The sequence below is a fragment of the Hyaena hyaena genome, unplaced genomic scaffold, assembly GCF_003009895.1.
Source record: "Hyaena hyaena isolate Hyena2069 unplaced genomic scaffold, ASM300989v1 scaffold_160, whole genome shotgun sequence".
NCBI classification, from domain to species: Eukaryota; Metazoa; Chordata; class Mammalia; order Carnivora; family Hyaenidae; genus Hyaena; species Hyaena hyaena.
Window position 1 is genome coordinate 2,751,028 of NW_024080793.1, and position 15,326 is coordinate 2,766,353.

The following is a 15,326-nucleotide window of genomic DNA, read 5'->3' on the forward strand; positions in this document are numbered from 1 at the left end:
AAGGCCTGGATAATCTTGTTGTGGGAGGGCTGTCCCGTACACAGTAGGATTTTTAGCAGCACCCCTGGCCGCTATCCGCCAGATACTAGCAGCATCCACTTCCTCAGCTGTGACCATCTATCTATTTGATAACCAAAGATGTCTTCAGACATTGCCACATGTCCTGTGTGGGGCAGAATCACCGCTAGTTAAGAACCATGGAGCTAGAAGAAGGGTGAAAGGCCTGAGGAAGAAATGCATTCAGCTTGTTTGAGGTATAGCAAGGAGTCAGGCAGTAGATGAAATCAGAAGAGAGAGGCATGAATTACATCACCTATGACAGATGGAAAGCTACTGGAGGGTTCAGAGCAAAAAAGAACACATTTGACCCACATTTTGAAAAGATCCAATTGGCGGGGCACCTGGGTAGCTCAGTGGGTTAAGTGACCGACTCTTGGTTTCGGCTCAGGTCATGATCTCAGGGTTGGTGGGACTGAGCCCTGGATCCAGCCCTGTGCTTGTGGCATGGAGCCTGCTTGGGATTCTCTCTCACTCTCTCTGCCCCTGCCCCACTCATGCTCTGTGTCTCTCTCAAAATAACAAGTAAACTTAAAAACAAAAAAATTTTTTTAAAGATCCAATTGGCTGACATGTCGAGACTTGGCTGCAGGTGGAAAGACAGAAATGGGCAGATTATTTGAGAGGCTGTCACAATAATCCATTAATTTTTTATTTGATTTAATACGTTCACTGATGTGGCTGGATGGTGGTGAGAGCACTGAGATAACTGAGCTAAGAATTTCTAGGGAAGAAAAGAGGAAGGAGAATTAGAGTAAAGGGAAAGTAAAAAGCCAGGAGTGGGCAAGATAGCTTGTTTCTTTTTTTTTTTTTTTCTTTTTCTTTTTTCTTTTTTTAGCAGAAGTGGAAGGCAGTGCTGTAGCTAAGTCAGTCTGAAAGAGCAGAAGGATTGTGTAGGACAAAGAGGAAACGCAGGGGGCCAGTTTGCGTGCCGAGCCAGTGGGTGCTAGGTACTCAGGCAGGAACCAGAGTTCTAGTCTGTAAGTAACTGGGAGCTCTGAAGCTTAATAAGCAGCGAGGAAAGCTCTACCCCAGTTGAGCAGGTCACAGGAGTCAGAAAGAATAATTTCGAAAGGAGTTTCCTGATATAATATGGTGAGAGATAACAAGAGCCAAAGTTTAGGTGGAGGAAGAGCAGGAGCTTGACCTCCTGAAGGCCACAAAGTGAGGCCCTGCCCTAAGTCTTAGAATTACCTTCTCCAGGGTGTTTTGCTTGTAGGCAACTGCAGACTACTGTCTCCCCTGGGGCGGGGGGTAGGGGAGTGGGGGAGGAAACGTTTCCAGGATATCAGACATGAAATCAAATTCAAGTCCACCATAAAAAGGTTTACGTAATGCAGTCCTTTCTTGGAAAGGGTGTCCCCCAGGGCAGAGTGTTTTAAGTCTCTCCAAGAGTCTTTCCAAAAAGACTTGAGAAAAACGGTGCCGAGTTCTCGCAACGAGGGAAAAAGCAGGTCCCCGTCAAGGAGTTCTGTCAGGACGCTCGTACGTTTCAATTTTTAGAATTCAGATGGCTTGGCGGAGTTAGCACAGAAGTACAGGCACAGGAAGCCAGTCCCGCTGCACCGCGGGCGGGAGCAGCCTCCTCCTTTCCACCTGCTTTTGCACTCTCCCGATTTGCCAGAGGAGCTCACAAGAGTCTCACCGGTCTCGACCAACGGTGGATTAAGGCTGCCAGACGCGGCACGGTCGCCCCGCCGGGAGCCGCTGCGCCACTGCCAGGGGGCGCAGGCCGGGGAGCAGGCCGGGTGTGGCGCTGGTGGCGGAGCGCGGGTGGGGAGCGCGGGGCGGGGCGAGGGGCCGCGCCGCGTCAACCCGCCCCCGCCCCAGTCTCGGCGCTCGGCGGCCACCAGGCACTAGGAGCAGTGCGGGCGGCGGTGCGAAGGCCCTAGCCATGTCTGCGGCCGTGAGGGAGAGGTTCGACCGGTTTCTGAAGGAGAAGAACTGCATGACCGACCTTTTGGCCAAGCTCGAGGCCAAGACCGGCGTGAACCGGAGATACATCGCGCTCGGTGGGTGCGCGGTCGCCGCAGCTGCGGGGCCCCGGGAGCAGCTGCTGCACCAGCTGCTGGGGAAGCGAGCGGGAAGGGGGTTCGGAAGTGGTGGTGTCGGTGACAGACGGGGGCGAGAGGCATCCTCGGCGCCCGTCGGGCCACCCGGGAAAGCCAGGGGCTGGAGACCTCGCCCGGGCCGGGCCGGCGGGGGGCGGCGCTGGCCGGTGTCCGCGGCCGGCTGGCGGTGCGCGCGGGGAGCGGGGAGGGCCGGCGCTGACGTGTCTGTCTGTCCCTGCGGCAGAGCGCCTTGTCCCAGTGGCCTTGCTCAGGCTGGACTTGGAGTGGCAGGGGCCTCCTGCGAGAGGGCGGTCCTAATAGACTGTCCGTAGAGCTCAGCACCGAGAATTGTGTCCCCCCCGGGAGGGGAAGGGCCGCGGGCAGGCGAGGGAGCCGGGGTCCCTGGGCTGCTGCGCGGACGGCGGGGGACCCCTGCGGGAGGGAGGGCGCGAGGAACGGCCAGAAAATAGGGGCTGCCAGGTATCTCCAGACTCACTGCAAAGCCCGCAAAGGCGCGGGCCCCACCTTACGGCGGTTTGTTTTTCTCGATCGCCTATACTAGGCCCAGCCTTGCGGTGTGGGCGGGGGCTGTCCGGCTTAGCGCTTCTTGTGCCACAAGACCCACTTCTCTCCTCGTGTCTCCAGGTGTCATCGGGCTGGTGGCTTTGTATCTGATGTTCGGTTATGGAGCTTCTCTCCTCTGCAACTTGATAGGATTTGGCTACCCAGCCTACGTCTCGTAAGTGGCTCCCGGTCAACCCTCCGTTCCTTCCCTTCCCTCCCCCATCCTCTGTCCAGGGCTGCTCTAGTTACTAACACATCCGCATTTTCCTGGGAGAGCGGTCAGTGCACCAGAAGGTAGTCACTGCTTAAGGGTATACATTTTAGAGCCTTAACTTGATGTGGGATCTCCTGATGACTAGCCGAAATGCTTATTTCAGCAGATTATGCTGGCGGGGTGGGTAACTTCTAATGGATGCACAAGTGGAGAGCGTTGCAACAAAGTCCTCCCGCCTTTACTGGTGGGGAGATCTCAACAGGGTACAGAAAGCTGATTCAGTCTCCCTAACAATTATTTAAATGGTTATTTCACCTTGTATTTATGTGCATAGACAGTAAAACCCAATCAAATGGGACTTCCCTAATTCAAAATTAATGTTAATGCAGAAACTGGGGAGAATTTTGCTTTCTTGATTTTGAGAAGACTGGCCATTTATTACAGGCAAATGGAAAACACCTTAGGATAAAAATAAAATCAACCTTATAAAATGCATTCCTAATATAGCTCCTTGGTAATAGAAATGACTCATTTATATAATTAAACTCAAAAATGAATTTGAATTTATTACTACTTGAAGTTTTTACCCTACAATGTTTATTGTGAAAATTACAATTTTATTTTTTCATTCATTCAGATAGGAATTCTTTCCCACAAATGAATTATTTTACTCTACACCTCTACCTGAGAAAGCTGGTGGGTTTTGCTTTCATTGAATTGGTCTCTGCAAGTTTTCTCACCCACAGAGATAAAAGAAAAAACTTCGGCTGGGAGGCTAAGACACTTATAATATATTTATTACATCTTGGGTCTATTACAGGGCAGAGTAGAATTTAATATATGACTAGAAAGGAGGAAACATGTTTTACAAGTTAGTTCTGATTTGAACAATTAATTTGAAGTTACGTAAGTTGTTGCTGTATTAGTCGGGTGCATACACTTAGTAGCACTCCATGAAGTCTGGCTATATTAGGATACTGCTTGTTTATGAATTTGGAGGTCCTGTCTTCATGTTGAGAAAAGTGTTTACCCTTATCCAGCATTACCTGCTAAAGCAGCATTCAGGTGGCATGAGTATACCAAAAGATTGTGAAGGGCAGACCAGGAAAACTGGTTTGTCTTTCAGATCAGTAAAAAAGGTACAAGAATAAAAGTTTTCCAAAAATGTAATCTACTGAGAATATGGTGTAGGTGTATATAGAAAGTTTGTAGGCAACACTGATTATAAAAATGGCTTGTGGGGCACCTGGGTAGCTCAGTTGGTTAAGCTTCTGATTCTTGATTTTGGCTCAGGTCATGATCTCATGGTTTTTTGAGATCCAGCCTAGCGTTGGGCGCTGTACTGACCCTGCAAAGCCTGCTTAGAATTCTCTCTCTGCCTCTACCCTGCTTATGTACACTGTCTCTCTCTAAGTAAATAAATAAACTTAAAAAAATGGCTTGGCATCACATGTCTATGATAACAGACAAAATAACATAAATGTACATTCCTTCTGATTGTGTATTCTACTTGCAAGAGTTAAAAAAAATTTTTTTTCAATGTTTATTTATTTTGAGAGAGAGAGGGAGAGAACAAGTGGTAGACCGGCAGACAGAAGAAGAGACAAAATCCCAAGCAGGCTCCACACCATCATCACAGAGCCTGATGCGGGACTCAAACTCACGAACCCATGAGATCATGACCTTAGCCGAAATCAAGAGTCAGATGCTCAGTGGACTAAGCCACCCATATGCTCCAAGAGTTTAAAAATTTTTTTTAATGTTTTACTTATTTCTGAGAGAGAGAGAGAGAGAGACAGTGTGAGCAGGGGAAGGTCAGAGAGAGAGATACAGAATCTGAAACAGGCTGCAGTCTCTGAGCTGGCTGTCAGCACAGAGCCCGACGCAGGGATCGAACCCATGATCCGTGAGATCATAACCTGAGCTGAAGTAAGCCGCTGAACCGACTGAGCCACCCTGGCACCCCATGAGTTTCTTTAATAAGAAAGAGTTTGAAGCAGTTTTCAGGTTTGTGGTTAACAGGTTATTGATTATATTTTGAACAAATCTTGGGTGGCATTTTAGTAACTGCTTAGCTGCTTAAATTATTTTGAACTAGCAAGGAATAGAGATTTTTGGAAATACTGAACAGCATGAAAAACTTTTCCACGTCAGTACCATTTGGTACATAATCCTGTAAGAAACATAACCTTCTCTGTTGGTGTGAAGACATCACTGGTGTGGGCTTTAGTGAAGTAAAAATCTGTTTCTAGGTAGGGTATGTAGATTCAGATACGTGCAGAAGTGTATGTGACTGAAGGTACAGACAGAATTCAAGTATGTTTCTCCTTGACCTGAAGTGGATTAATTCCAGGAGGAACCTTTTCAGTCCTATTTTAAAGCACGTCAATTTCAGGTTTGTTTTTCTTTACATTTTTTTGTAGTCATTCATTCATTTTCTGCAGTCAACTGAATAGCATTGGCTCTTTTTACCTCCAGGAAGCTAAATGTTCTTGTCTATTGCTCAGAATTCTGTGAAATGATAGAGACAGTCATATTTCTGAGTGCATCAGGTGGGTGGGTTTTACATATTTTAGAGTTAATTCTATTCACCAAGTATGTATACTTTCTTTTCTATTTGAATACTCTGAGGCAAAGTGACATTTGTAGTACACCTCACTAGGAGTTGGAAAAGTGCTAAAAATCTAATAAAAGGAATTTAATGATTTAAGCAAAAATTCAGGAAATAATGAGCATCTCTAGTGTTTATTTATTCATAGGATAAAGCATAGGATGCTTCCCTTTTGTAGACCCAACTCTTTTACCTATAAAATAAAAATAAGATTCTCTGACCATAAGGAAATTAAGTGAAACTTGCTCTCGGAGGGTATTTGGACTTTTCTTTAAAACAATGGTTCTCAGCTTTAGATGCTCATTGGTGTTTTTTGAGGAGCCTTCAAAAAATACTATTGCCTCCAGAGATTCTGGTGTAATTGGGCTGGAATGCAGCTTGGGTTTGGGGGATTCTGGCTCCTTGATCTTTTACTATTTGTAAAGGATTCTAATGTCAGCTAATGTTGAGAACACGTGATGTAGAGCAGCAGCAGTAACCTGTGCTTGTTACACTTGAAGATGGGGTACAAGAGAGGGAAAAAATGGCCTGCTGACCCTGGGCCCCACCTGGCCTCTGCTTTGTCAAGGTCATGTGAGACTGTGTACGCAGTATAAAGCACACAGACCCCCTGTGAGTAAAATTTAGGCAATCAATGTTAAATATTAGTCTAATCAAGTTTGTTCATTGCTTAACCAGTGTAATTGTGTAATTGTCAGAAAATCCTTGAAAATGGTGTTATTAGTGGCACCTAAATTAGTGTTAGTTAAAATGTGGGATACCTGGACAGCTTTGTCAGTTAAGCTTCCTACTCTTGATTTCAGCTCAGGTCATGATCTCACAGTTTCCTGAGTTCGAGCCCCATGCTGGGCTCTGCGCTGACCCTGCAGAGCCTGCTTGGGATTCTCTCTCTCCCTCTCTCTCTGCCCTTCCCCTGTTCATGCTCTGTTTCTCTCAAAATAAATAAATAAACTTTAAAAGTTTATTTAAAAAACTGTGATCTATGATCTCCTTCCCTTTAATTGTTCTCCTTGCCTCTTATAATTCTTCCTGTGTTCACCAGACAGAGTTGTTCTAAACAATATGGGTTCATCTATTGAGCAAAAATCAAATCCAGCCACATGCCAGGCACTGTGGCAGCATGTTAGATAAACGATGGGCTAAGGTTGACACACTCTCCATTCTGTTTCAATGAACAGCCTACCAACATGAACTGCAATAAATAAAGTAGTGACACAGTTTGGTAAGTACCCCCTGTGAAGAAAATCGACAGAGAGCTGGGGTAGGGGATCGCAGATAGGACCCCCTTTTCATATTTATTTGAGATACCATCTGAGTTAAGGCTTGAGGAATGAGAAAGTGCCAGGCCAGCCAAGATCAGAGCCAGGCAGAGAGAGCAGTATGTTCCAGGAACCAGTGGCTTGGAAGCTCTTAGTGGGAAGAGAGGTGAGATCACCCCGGAGAGGGGCAGGTGCCATCAGACAGGGCTGGTGGCCAGTGAATAAGTGTAGTTTTTGTTCCTGGTAGTTGTAGGGAGCTGGCAGGTTTTCTGATTGCCTTGGATGGGTTAAAAAAAATTTTTTTAATGTTTATTTTTTGAAAGAGAGAGACACAGGCGGGTGAGTCGGGGAGGGACTGAGAGAGATGGAGACACAGAATCTAAAGTAGGCTTCAGGCTCTGAGCTGTCAGCACAGATTCTGCACAGGACTAGAACTCACAAACTGTAAGATCATGACCTAAGCCAAAGTTGGATATTCCTTTAAAAAAAACAAGTTCAATGTTTATTTATTTTTTGAGAGAGAGCCCCGGATGGGTTTTTAAATAGGGGGTGACATGAGGGGCACCTGGGTAGCTCATTCGGTTAAGCGTCCAACTCTTGATCTCTGCTCAGGTTTTGATCTTGTGGTTCGTGAGTTCGAGCCCCACATCAGGCTCTGTGCTGATGGTACACAGCCTGCTTGGGATTCTGTTACTCCTCTCTGCCTCTCCCCAGCTTATGTTCTCTCTCAAACTAAAGAAATAAACATAAAAAATTTAAATAGGGGGCGACCTGATAGGATTTACATTTTAGGAACTGGCCATCCTGCAAAACTATTGCCAGTCTCAGCCTTTCTCACCTTTAGCTTTTGCTCTCCCTGTTTCCTCTCCTCTCCCTCCACTGTAGGGAAGCCCGCAGATTGTGTGTAATGGTCAGCACTGGGCTTAGAGGCTGCAGGGCACAGAAATAAAATTTGGAAAAGGTCATACAGCTTCCTTACTTGTCCTGTGACTCACCACCTTGGGAAAGCTGTGGGTGGGACCCTGGCATCACCTGGCTTCAGGTCAGGTTGTGGCATGTTGGAACACAGACAGCTGGAGGCCTGGCCAGCGCTCCCAGAAGGGCAGTTAATGCCTTAGGAGGTACCCCCTTCCTACTGGTTACTATTATTTTCTGTGTACATCACGTGCCTGCGTTTCCAGACTTTTTGGCCACACTGTACAGGGGCTTTGAAATCTAATTAGTCTTCTCATTGTCAAGAGCTATTGACAGAATTGCTGTTATCTCTTTACTTCCCTCTATTCCTGAGAAGAGAAGGCAGGTCACTGCATCATAGGAACCTCTGTTATTAAGGTAGACTCACCCCCATGCTGCCTGTTTATTTGCTGACATATAATTCACATGGAGCCTTTTTAAAGTGTACACTTCAGTGTTTGGTATATTCATAAAGTTGTGCAACGATCACTACTCTAATTCCAAAACATTTTCATCACCCTCAAAAGAAACTGGGTCCATTAATAGTCGCTCCCTATTTCTCCTATGCCCCGGTCTCCAGAAACCACTTAGTACTTTCTGTCTCTATGGATCTGCCTGTTCTGGACATTTCATATAAATGGAATCCTATAACATATGGCCTTTTGTTTCTGGTGCAGACTTGCTTCTTCTTCTTCTTTTTTTTTTTTTTGCAAAAGGGCAGTGAGGGCAGAGGGAGAGAGAGAGGGACAATCTTAAGGAAGTTCTACACCTAGCGTGGAGCCCAGTACAGGGCTCCATGTCACGACCGTGAGATCATGACCTGAGCCAAAATCAAGATTTGGATGTTTAACAGACTGAGCTACCCAGGTGCCCTGGCAAAGCCCTGCTTTTAATGACATTGCACAAATAAGAATCTGTCTGAGAGATACTGTAGGAGCGTGTATTGTGCGGTACCCTCACATGCAGAGTCTCTTGCCAGAGACCTAAGGCAGCCCTCACCAGGTGTCCTCGAGTGGATGCTAGTCTTGCCCCTTGTTCAGATGGAATTATGAGGGAAAGTCTAATGACTTTATTTTCTATTTTTGTTTTTGTCCTGCAGAGAAAGGAAAAGAGGAGAGTTTGCTTTTTATCCCACTCAGCAACTTTTTAAAAATTCCACAAAAATGTCTATTAACTTTTCTTTTTATTTCATATTTTTCATAAAGATCAGACTACCACCTTCCTGGGACTTTTAGAGTTGGGCCTTAGAGAGATCAAGCATGTGATCTAATTCCTTTGGTTTTCTTTTCTTTTTTCTTTTTTTTTTTAAGTAGCCTCCATGCCCATCATGGAGCCCAATGTTGATAGGGCTTGAACTCATGACCCTGAGATCAAGACCTGAGCTGAGATCAAGAGTCGGATGCTTAATGAACTGAGCTACCTAGGTGTTCCTAATTCCTTTAGTTTTCAAATGATCCAGGCACAGAGAGAGGTAGAGTGTGTTTCCAAAGTTCACACAGGGGCCAGACTTGGTCTGAAGCCCTCAGTTACTACATAGCATTGTGAAAGCATATTTAGGCATATTTTAGTACCAGACTCAAAAAGATTAAGTATGTTTACAGTCCAGCATTTTAATGGACATACAGTCTTATATTTAGCAACACTTTTGAAATCTCATGCCCACTTTGGTGTTGTGTGATTTTATCTTCTGTGTCCTTTACCAGCCCATTAAAAAAATTTTTTTAATGTTTATTTATTTTTGAGAGAGAGAGAGAGAGAGAGAGAGAGAAAGAGAGAGAGAGATGGAGTGTGAGTGGGGAAGGGCAGAGAGAGCACGAGATACAGAATCTGAAACAGGCTCCAGGCTCTGAGCTGGCACACAGAGCCTGATGCAGGGCTTGAACCCATGAACTGTGAGATCATGACCTGAGCCAAAGTCAGAAGCTTAACCAACTGAGCCACCCAGGTGCCCCATCACCAGCCCATTTTAAACTGTGCCACCAATACACAGAATGTTACTGCTTTTAGCTCTTTGCACAGCTGAATACCTGTGCAGCACTTCATTTAATAGATACTTATATCCCTACTTAAGTACTTTACAAATGTAGCTCATTTAATCCTTATGGCAACCCTATGATTTAAGTACTGATTGTTTCCATTTTACAGATAAAGGAAACAGAGAAAGAAGTAACTTGATCAAGGTCTCACAAGTAGTAGGTGGTAAAATGTATTTAAACCCAGGGAGCCTGTCTGGCTCAGTTGGTAAAGCAGAAGACTCTTAATTTTGTGGGTCATTAGTTTAAGCCCCAGATTGGGCATAGAGCTTGCTTGCTTACTAACTAACTAACTAACAACAAATCCAAGGACTCTGGTTCTGAAGTCCATGGTTTTGAGTTTTATGTTACACTATTCTCCAGGTGGCTCTTCGAGTGTCTCAGATATATGCCCTCCCCTATGCAGAGATAAAAATTGAACTGTTGATGGAAACTTTTTCTTTTCTTAATTTGACACTGTCTGTACACTGTCTTCATGCAGTATAGTTTTCCTCTCTCAAATAGGGGACTGCCCACCCCCCATCCCCCCGAAATCATATATCTGCACACATAGGCATCTGCAGTGTTTTGGGAACATGGGTTAGAATGTATTGCTAACAAGTTCTTTCTCTTGCTATGTAACATTGATTTACAACAGCACTGACATAACTAGTTGTTTGCAGACTTGCTCTGTTTTACCAGGGCAAGCCCCTTTCCCTCTGAGGATGGCATACTGAATTGCATTTCTTGAGGGAATGGGGCCTTGCCTTTAGTTCTGGGTCAGGACGCAGAGAACCTTTAGGAGATGTTTGGGGGTGACCCCTATATGGTCAGATCAGAAAGGGGATGGTGAAGGGGAAAATTTGGAAAAGGCACTGTCCAAGTAACCACAAGAGTTGTAATACAATTAACCAGGAGTAAAAGCTACTGCATCTTCTTAGCTAATGATTCACAGCAGACCCAGTGCAGGAGCATACGTTTCAAAGAGGACTGAAATCAACTCATTTAAGATTTGCAGTGACCGACTCCTAAACAGAGGTGTTCTCCAAAAGAGCATTTGAGAAAGTTGTCTTGGTTCAACTGACAGCTGAGCACCACTTTCTGTTTCGGAGAAGCAAGTCAGCTGAAGCAAAGTCAGGCCTCTCTTAAGGGTGCTGGAGGATGTGTATTTCTGAGACTCATTAGTAAGGGGTGTGTTTGTTTTCTTGGGTGCTCTTTATTATTTTTTTTCCCCAAAAGCTGTAATTATGGTTTGTTTCTTTTCTAATCATGAGAACTTAGGGGCAGATATACTTTCCACTAAGCTGCTTATGTTCCTATCACACTAGCTTTTCTCTCTACAGCTGTAAGCTCTGTGCTGGAGGGCTGAAGCGCAGAGCGGCGCCTGCCCACACTTCGACTCCTCCGGGTAGTGTGAAGCTCAGGCAGTGTTCTGGCTGACAGTGCACTTGGCTCCATTACTGGCGTTCTGTGAATTTTGCCTTCAGCATCCTGAGGTGTTAGACATTTAAATTTTATTGGCTTTTTATTGGTTGAGTTTTCACTTAGTATTGCTGCTCATATTGCTGAACTATTTTAAGATGGAATTGTGGTGAAAACTAGAAAAATTAGTAAAATATCCTTATAATAGCATGTCACTATTTTTGTAGGCAATTACAGCCAGAATTTTAAGTTAGGTTAGGTTGCCCCCAGCCGCCTGACCTGTGCCATATAGAAAAAATAAGTCTTAAGGAGCAAATAAGATGAATGATTCGAATTATTTATTCATGATCTACTTTCTGGGCTCTAAAGCAGTTGTGGGGAGAGACCCCATTCCTAATACTCTGTTCTAGAATGTTCCCTATGAATTTTAATGAAATGTTTTTCCTGTTTGTGAGGGCCCTAGAGATGTGGTTTATTTGTCCTCTGCCTTCATCTATCTCATCTTGGTTCTTCTCTTTTTCAAGACTGACTCTGAATAAGGAGTCTGTTTTCAACTTCATTTCCTCTTATGGCATTTAAAACAACTAGAAATACATATGGGACATTCTCAGGTATTGGTGGCTGTTGACAGCATTATCAATTACTTACTTTTGAGGAACAGTGAATTAATTTAGAATTGAAAAACAGTTTCAAAAATTATTCGTGGAATGGCTTTTTGTGGCAATTGAAATATAAGTAGGGGCTGTAGAAACCTCTTCTGACTTTGGTTTGTCACTCGCACAGTCTTCTGGTTCCTTGGAGCAGAGCTTATCAGTCCCTCTCCGTCAAATGGCCTCTATAGTTATCCTGCAGCTTCTGAGAGTTATGCCAGGTGATCTAGTGAAGGGATCACTTACATGTCAGTGGTAACTCGAGGCTGCTATCTGCCTCTCTTGATGTGGCCTGATTTTGTCTAGGAAAGGTCAGTTCAGATAGTTCTCCTCCAGGTTGTGAGGGTAAAGCCTAAGTTAGACTTTGTGATACTATACTTGACATAGACATTACATTTATAGAACCATCCATTTTATTGACAAAGGGCTGTTCCAGTAGGATTTGCATCTGTTGTTTTATTGCTTTAGGCATACATTTTTTTAAACTATCAATAGTTTATTGCATTAAGTTTGAGTTATAAAATATTAGCTAGTTTAGGTCCTAGAGATCAAGCGGCTGGCGCAAGAGCCACCTTTTACAGATTTGGAAACTAAGGCCACAAACAGATTACTGGACTCGGGCCATGGGTCTGTTTGGGCAACACCAGGGCTAGGTGTAGGGCTGCTTGACTTCTCTGGCCTGCGTACTTCAGTGTTCCTCATGTTTTATATCTATCACTGAATATTTCATTTTGCATCAAAAAACAAAATGGTGGACAGTTGGTAAATAAGATCATTGTCATTAAACACCAAAATATTTGGCAACTGAATGGCTGCTTTTGTTTTATTATTCAGTCTCCCTTGGAGATTTTTTTTTAACGTTTTATTTATTTTTGAGAGAGACAGCGAGAGCAGGGGAGGGTCATAGAGAGAGGGAGACACAGAATCCGAAACAGGCTCCAGGCTCTGAGCTAGCTGTCAGCACAGAGCCTGATGTGGGGCTCGAACCCACGAACTGGGAGATCATGACCTGAGCTGAAGTTGGCTGCTTAACCAACTGAGCCACCCAGGCGCCCCTCCCTTGGAGGTGTTTTATAGGCTCATCTAAAATATATTTGTCTGTGAATTTAGCTTATTTATGTATTTCATTAAGTCGGTCATTTTATATAGGAGAACAAACACCATATTAAAGAGTGGAGAAGTTTGCTATGTTTTCGCTGTTCTTGTATAGTCACCTTAGAAGTTATTTTCTACATATTTTAGGATGCATACTGAGCTAGCTACCTCCTATCTCTTTTCTTTCTTTCTTTCTTTCTTCTTCTTTGGAATAGGGGAGGAAGGCTGGCTTGATATAAATGGTAAATAAGCAAATGGATATTTTTCGTATGTTCTGTTTTCTTCCATTAGCTTCTCTTGCTCTGTACAGGATCCTCTCTCTTGCTTTGAAAGCACAACTACTCTGCAGTGGAAAACAAGTAACTTTGTGTGCCCATTGGCTTCTTACCTTCTTTTCTTCCATGAAGAAGAAAACTCTCTTTATTAGCGTGGAAACAAACTGACGTTTATGTCTTAAAATTCATAACTTTTTTCCTTCTAATTTGATATACTGTATGTGTCAAATAAGATTCACAGTGGCATTCTCCTCAACCAAGGTAATAAAAAATAGGAAAACCATTTTGAGCTCTCAGGGATGCCTATATCATGCTCTCTGATAAATAAACACAGCAGAAGTAGTCTCATGCATAGTGGGTGCTGTGGGTGGTCACAATACATGTTTGCTGTATCAAAAAGGATTATAAACCTTAGGGTCTGTATTCTTCATAGTCAGGCTTCAAATAATCTACCTTGACCTCTGGAATATTTGCTATTAAATAAAATTTACCACATTAGAGGTAAAACAAACCAAGTGGAGTAGAGGCAGATTTCTTTGTTCTTTACCAAAAACATATCTCAAGGCTGTTTATTGTTATGGATTGTTTTACTAACTGCTTTTTTTTTTTTTTTGATTCACTATCAGACTGGTAATATAATTGACTCATTAAAATTAAATTCCATGCATGGATGCAGTTGGTTTTAGTAGTAAAGCCAGTGCTTTGAAGAAATGTATTACTTAATTTTATGTCATTTGGCTAATCTGAATTGTAGTGGCCAAGTTATTTATGAACCATGTACAGCACAGGTGGTAGATATCTGAACTTCTTTGGTGTGAGTGATCAGAAGCATATGTATATGGACCTGATAATTAGTAGATGTATTAATCCTTGGGCAAATAGCTTAAGTTCCATAAAACTCAATTTTCTTATGAGTAAAAGGGGTGGATAGTGTATGTCAAACACTTAGCACAGAATCTAGCATTCAATAAGCAATTAATATTAAGGGCGGTTACTTTTATTAACCTACAAAGAGGGAAACTAACTAATCATTGTTGTGATGAACTCTAGGTCATTGAGCTTTTAAACGATTAAGGAAAAATCATTATTTCCTTTCATTAATTTTTTCCACTTACTTTTTTGATTCCTTAAGACATTATTATTCCAAGAGCAAAAAAAGTACAATAAGAGTTTGTTTTTCCAGGTTTGTAAATATGCAGTATGGCTAATGGTTTTCTTCAGTGATGGTACAGTTCCTAAGCACAGGGTGTCATTTTAACAATTTTCAAATCTTAAATCCCATTTTTTACTTTGTTTTGTTTCTGTTAAATATCCAGTTTCCCATAGCTCTGCCTCTGTAACCCTCCTTCATATGACCCTTTCCCAATCACACATGTGCTCCTTAATTAGGAGGGGAAGAGTTTTTTTGACTGTTAACTTTTGGTCCTTGAGAATCACTCTTTTAGCCCCAGGACTTTAATTATAATGTCAGTTGCATCATTGGTGCTCAGTATATACTTGCATTGGAATGAATCTGTCACTGATTTTCTGTGGTGGATTACCATATGGGTCAGGGGATATCTTAGGTTCTCTGAATAATGACTTAGTTTTGGAGGGAGAGAAAACTGGTAGCCCAAGATTATTACCTCTGTGCAACCTTTGTTTTCTTTACACGTTTCTCTCTCTCTCTCTCTTCTTTGAGAGAGAGAGAGAGGGCGAAAATGAACAAGGGGCAGAAAGAGAGAATCCCAAGAAGGGCAGAGAGACAGAGAGAAGGAGGGCTCACCCATTGTGGGGCTTGTGCTCACCCGATGTGGGACTCAAACTCATGAACCGTGAGATCATGACCTGAGCCAAAGTCAGATGTTTGACTGAGCCACCCAGACACCCTCTTTACACATGTTTAATGCTATCCTTTGGCTCTTCTTTGTTCCTGCCCTTGCTTTTAGAAAATAGCAATAAAGGTATAAACAAAGAGATGGGACACGAAGGGTGGAGGCAGCTGGTACCAGTCACAGGAGTCCATTGGTCTAGCCAGTGGGTTCTGTGCACATCAATACCAATCCACTACCAATGTAAAGAATTTTGGCCCGTGTACCTTCACACCATGAGACTGAAAAATGTTTTCACCAGTGTCCATGGGTTCTGTGCATATCAATACCAATCCACTACCAATGTAAAGA

At 43.4% G+C, this 15,326-nt stretch overlaps 1 protein-coding gene across 1 annotated transcript in view; it reads left to right on the plus strand.

Moving 5' to 3' along the window:
* The first annotated feature begins 1,866 nt into the window (after nt 1–1,866).
* REEP5 (receptor accessory protein 5) overlaps nt 1,867–15,326 on the plus strand; it is a 40,475-nt gene continuing 27,015 nt past the window's right edge. The window contains exons 1-2 of the mRNA XM_039239767.1: nt 1,867–2,069; nt 2,754–2,847. Of these exons, the coding sequence (XP_039095698.1) occupies nt 1,952–2,069; nt 2,754–2,847 (212 nt within the window). The 5' untranslated portion in view covers nt 1,867–1,951. The remainder of the gene's footprint in view (nt 2,070–2,753; nt 2,848–15,326) is intronic.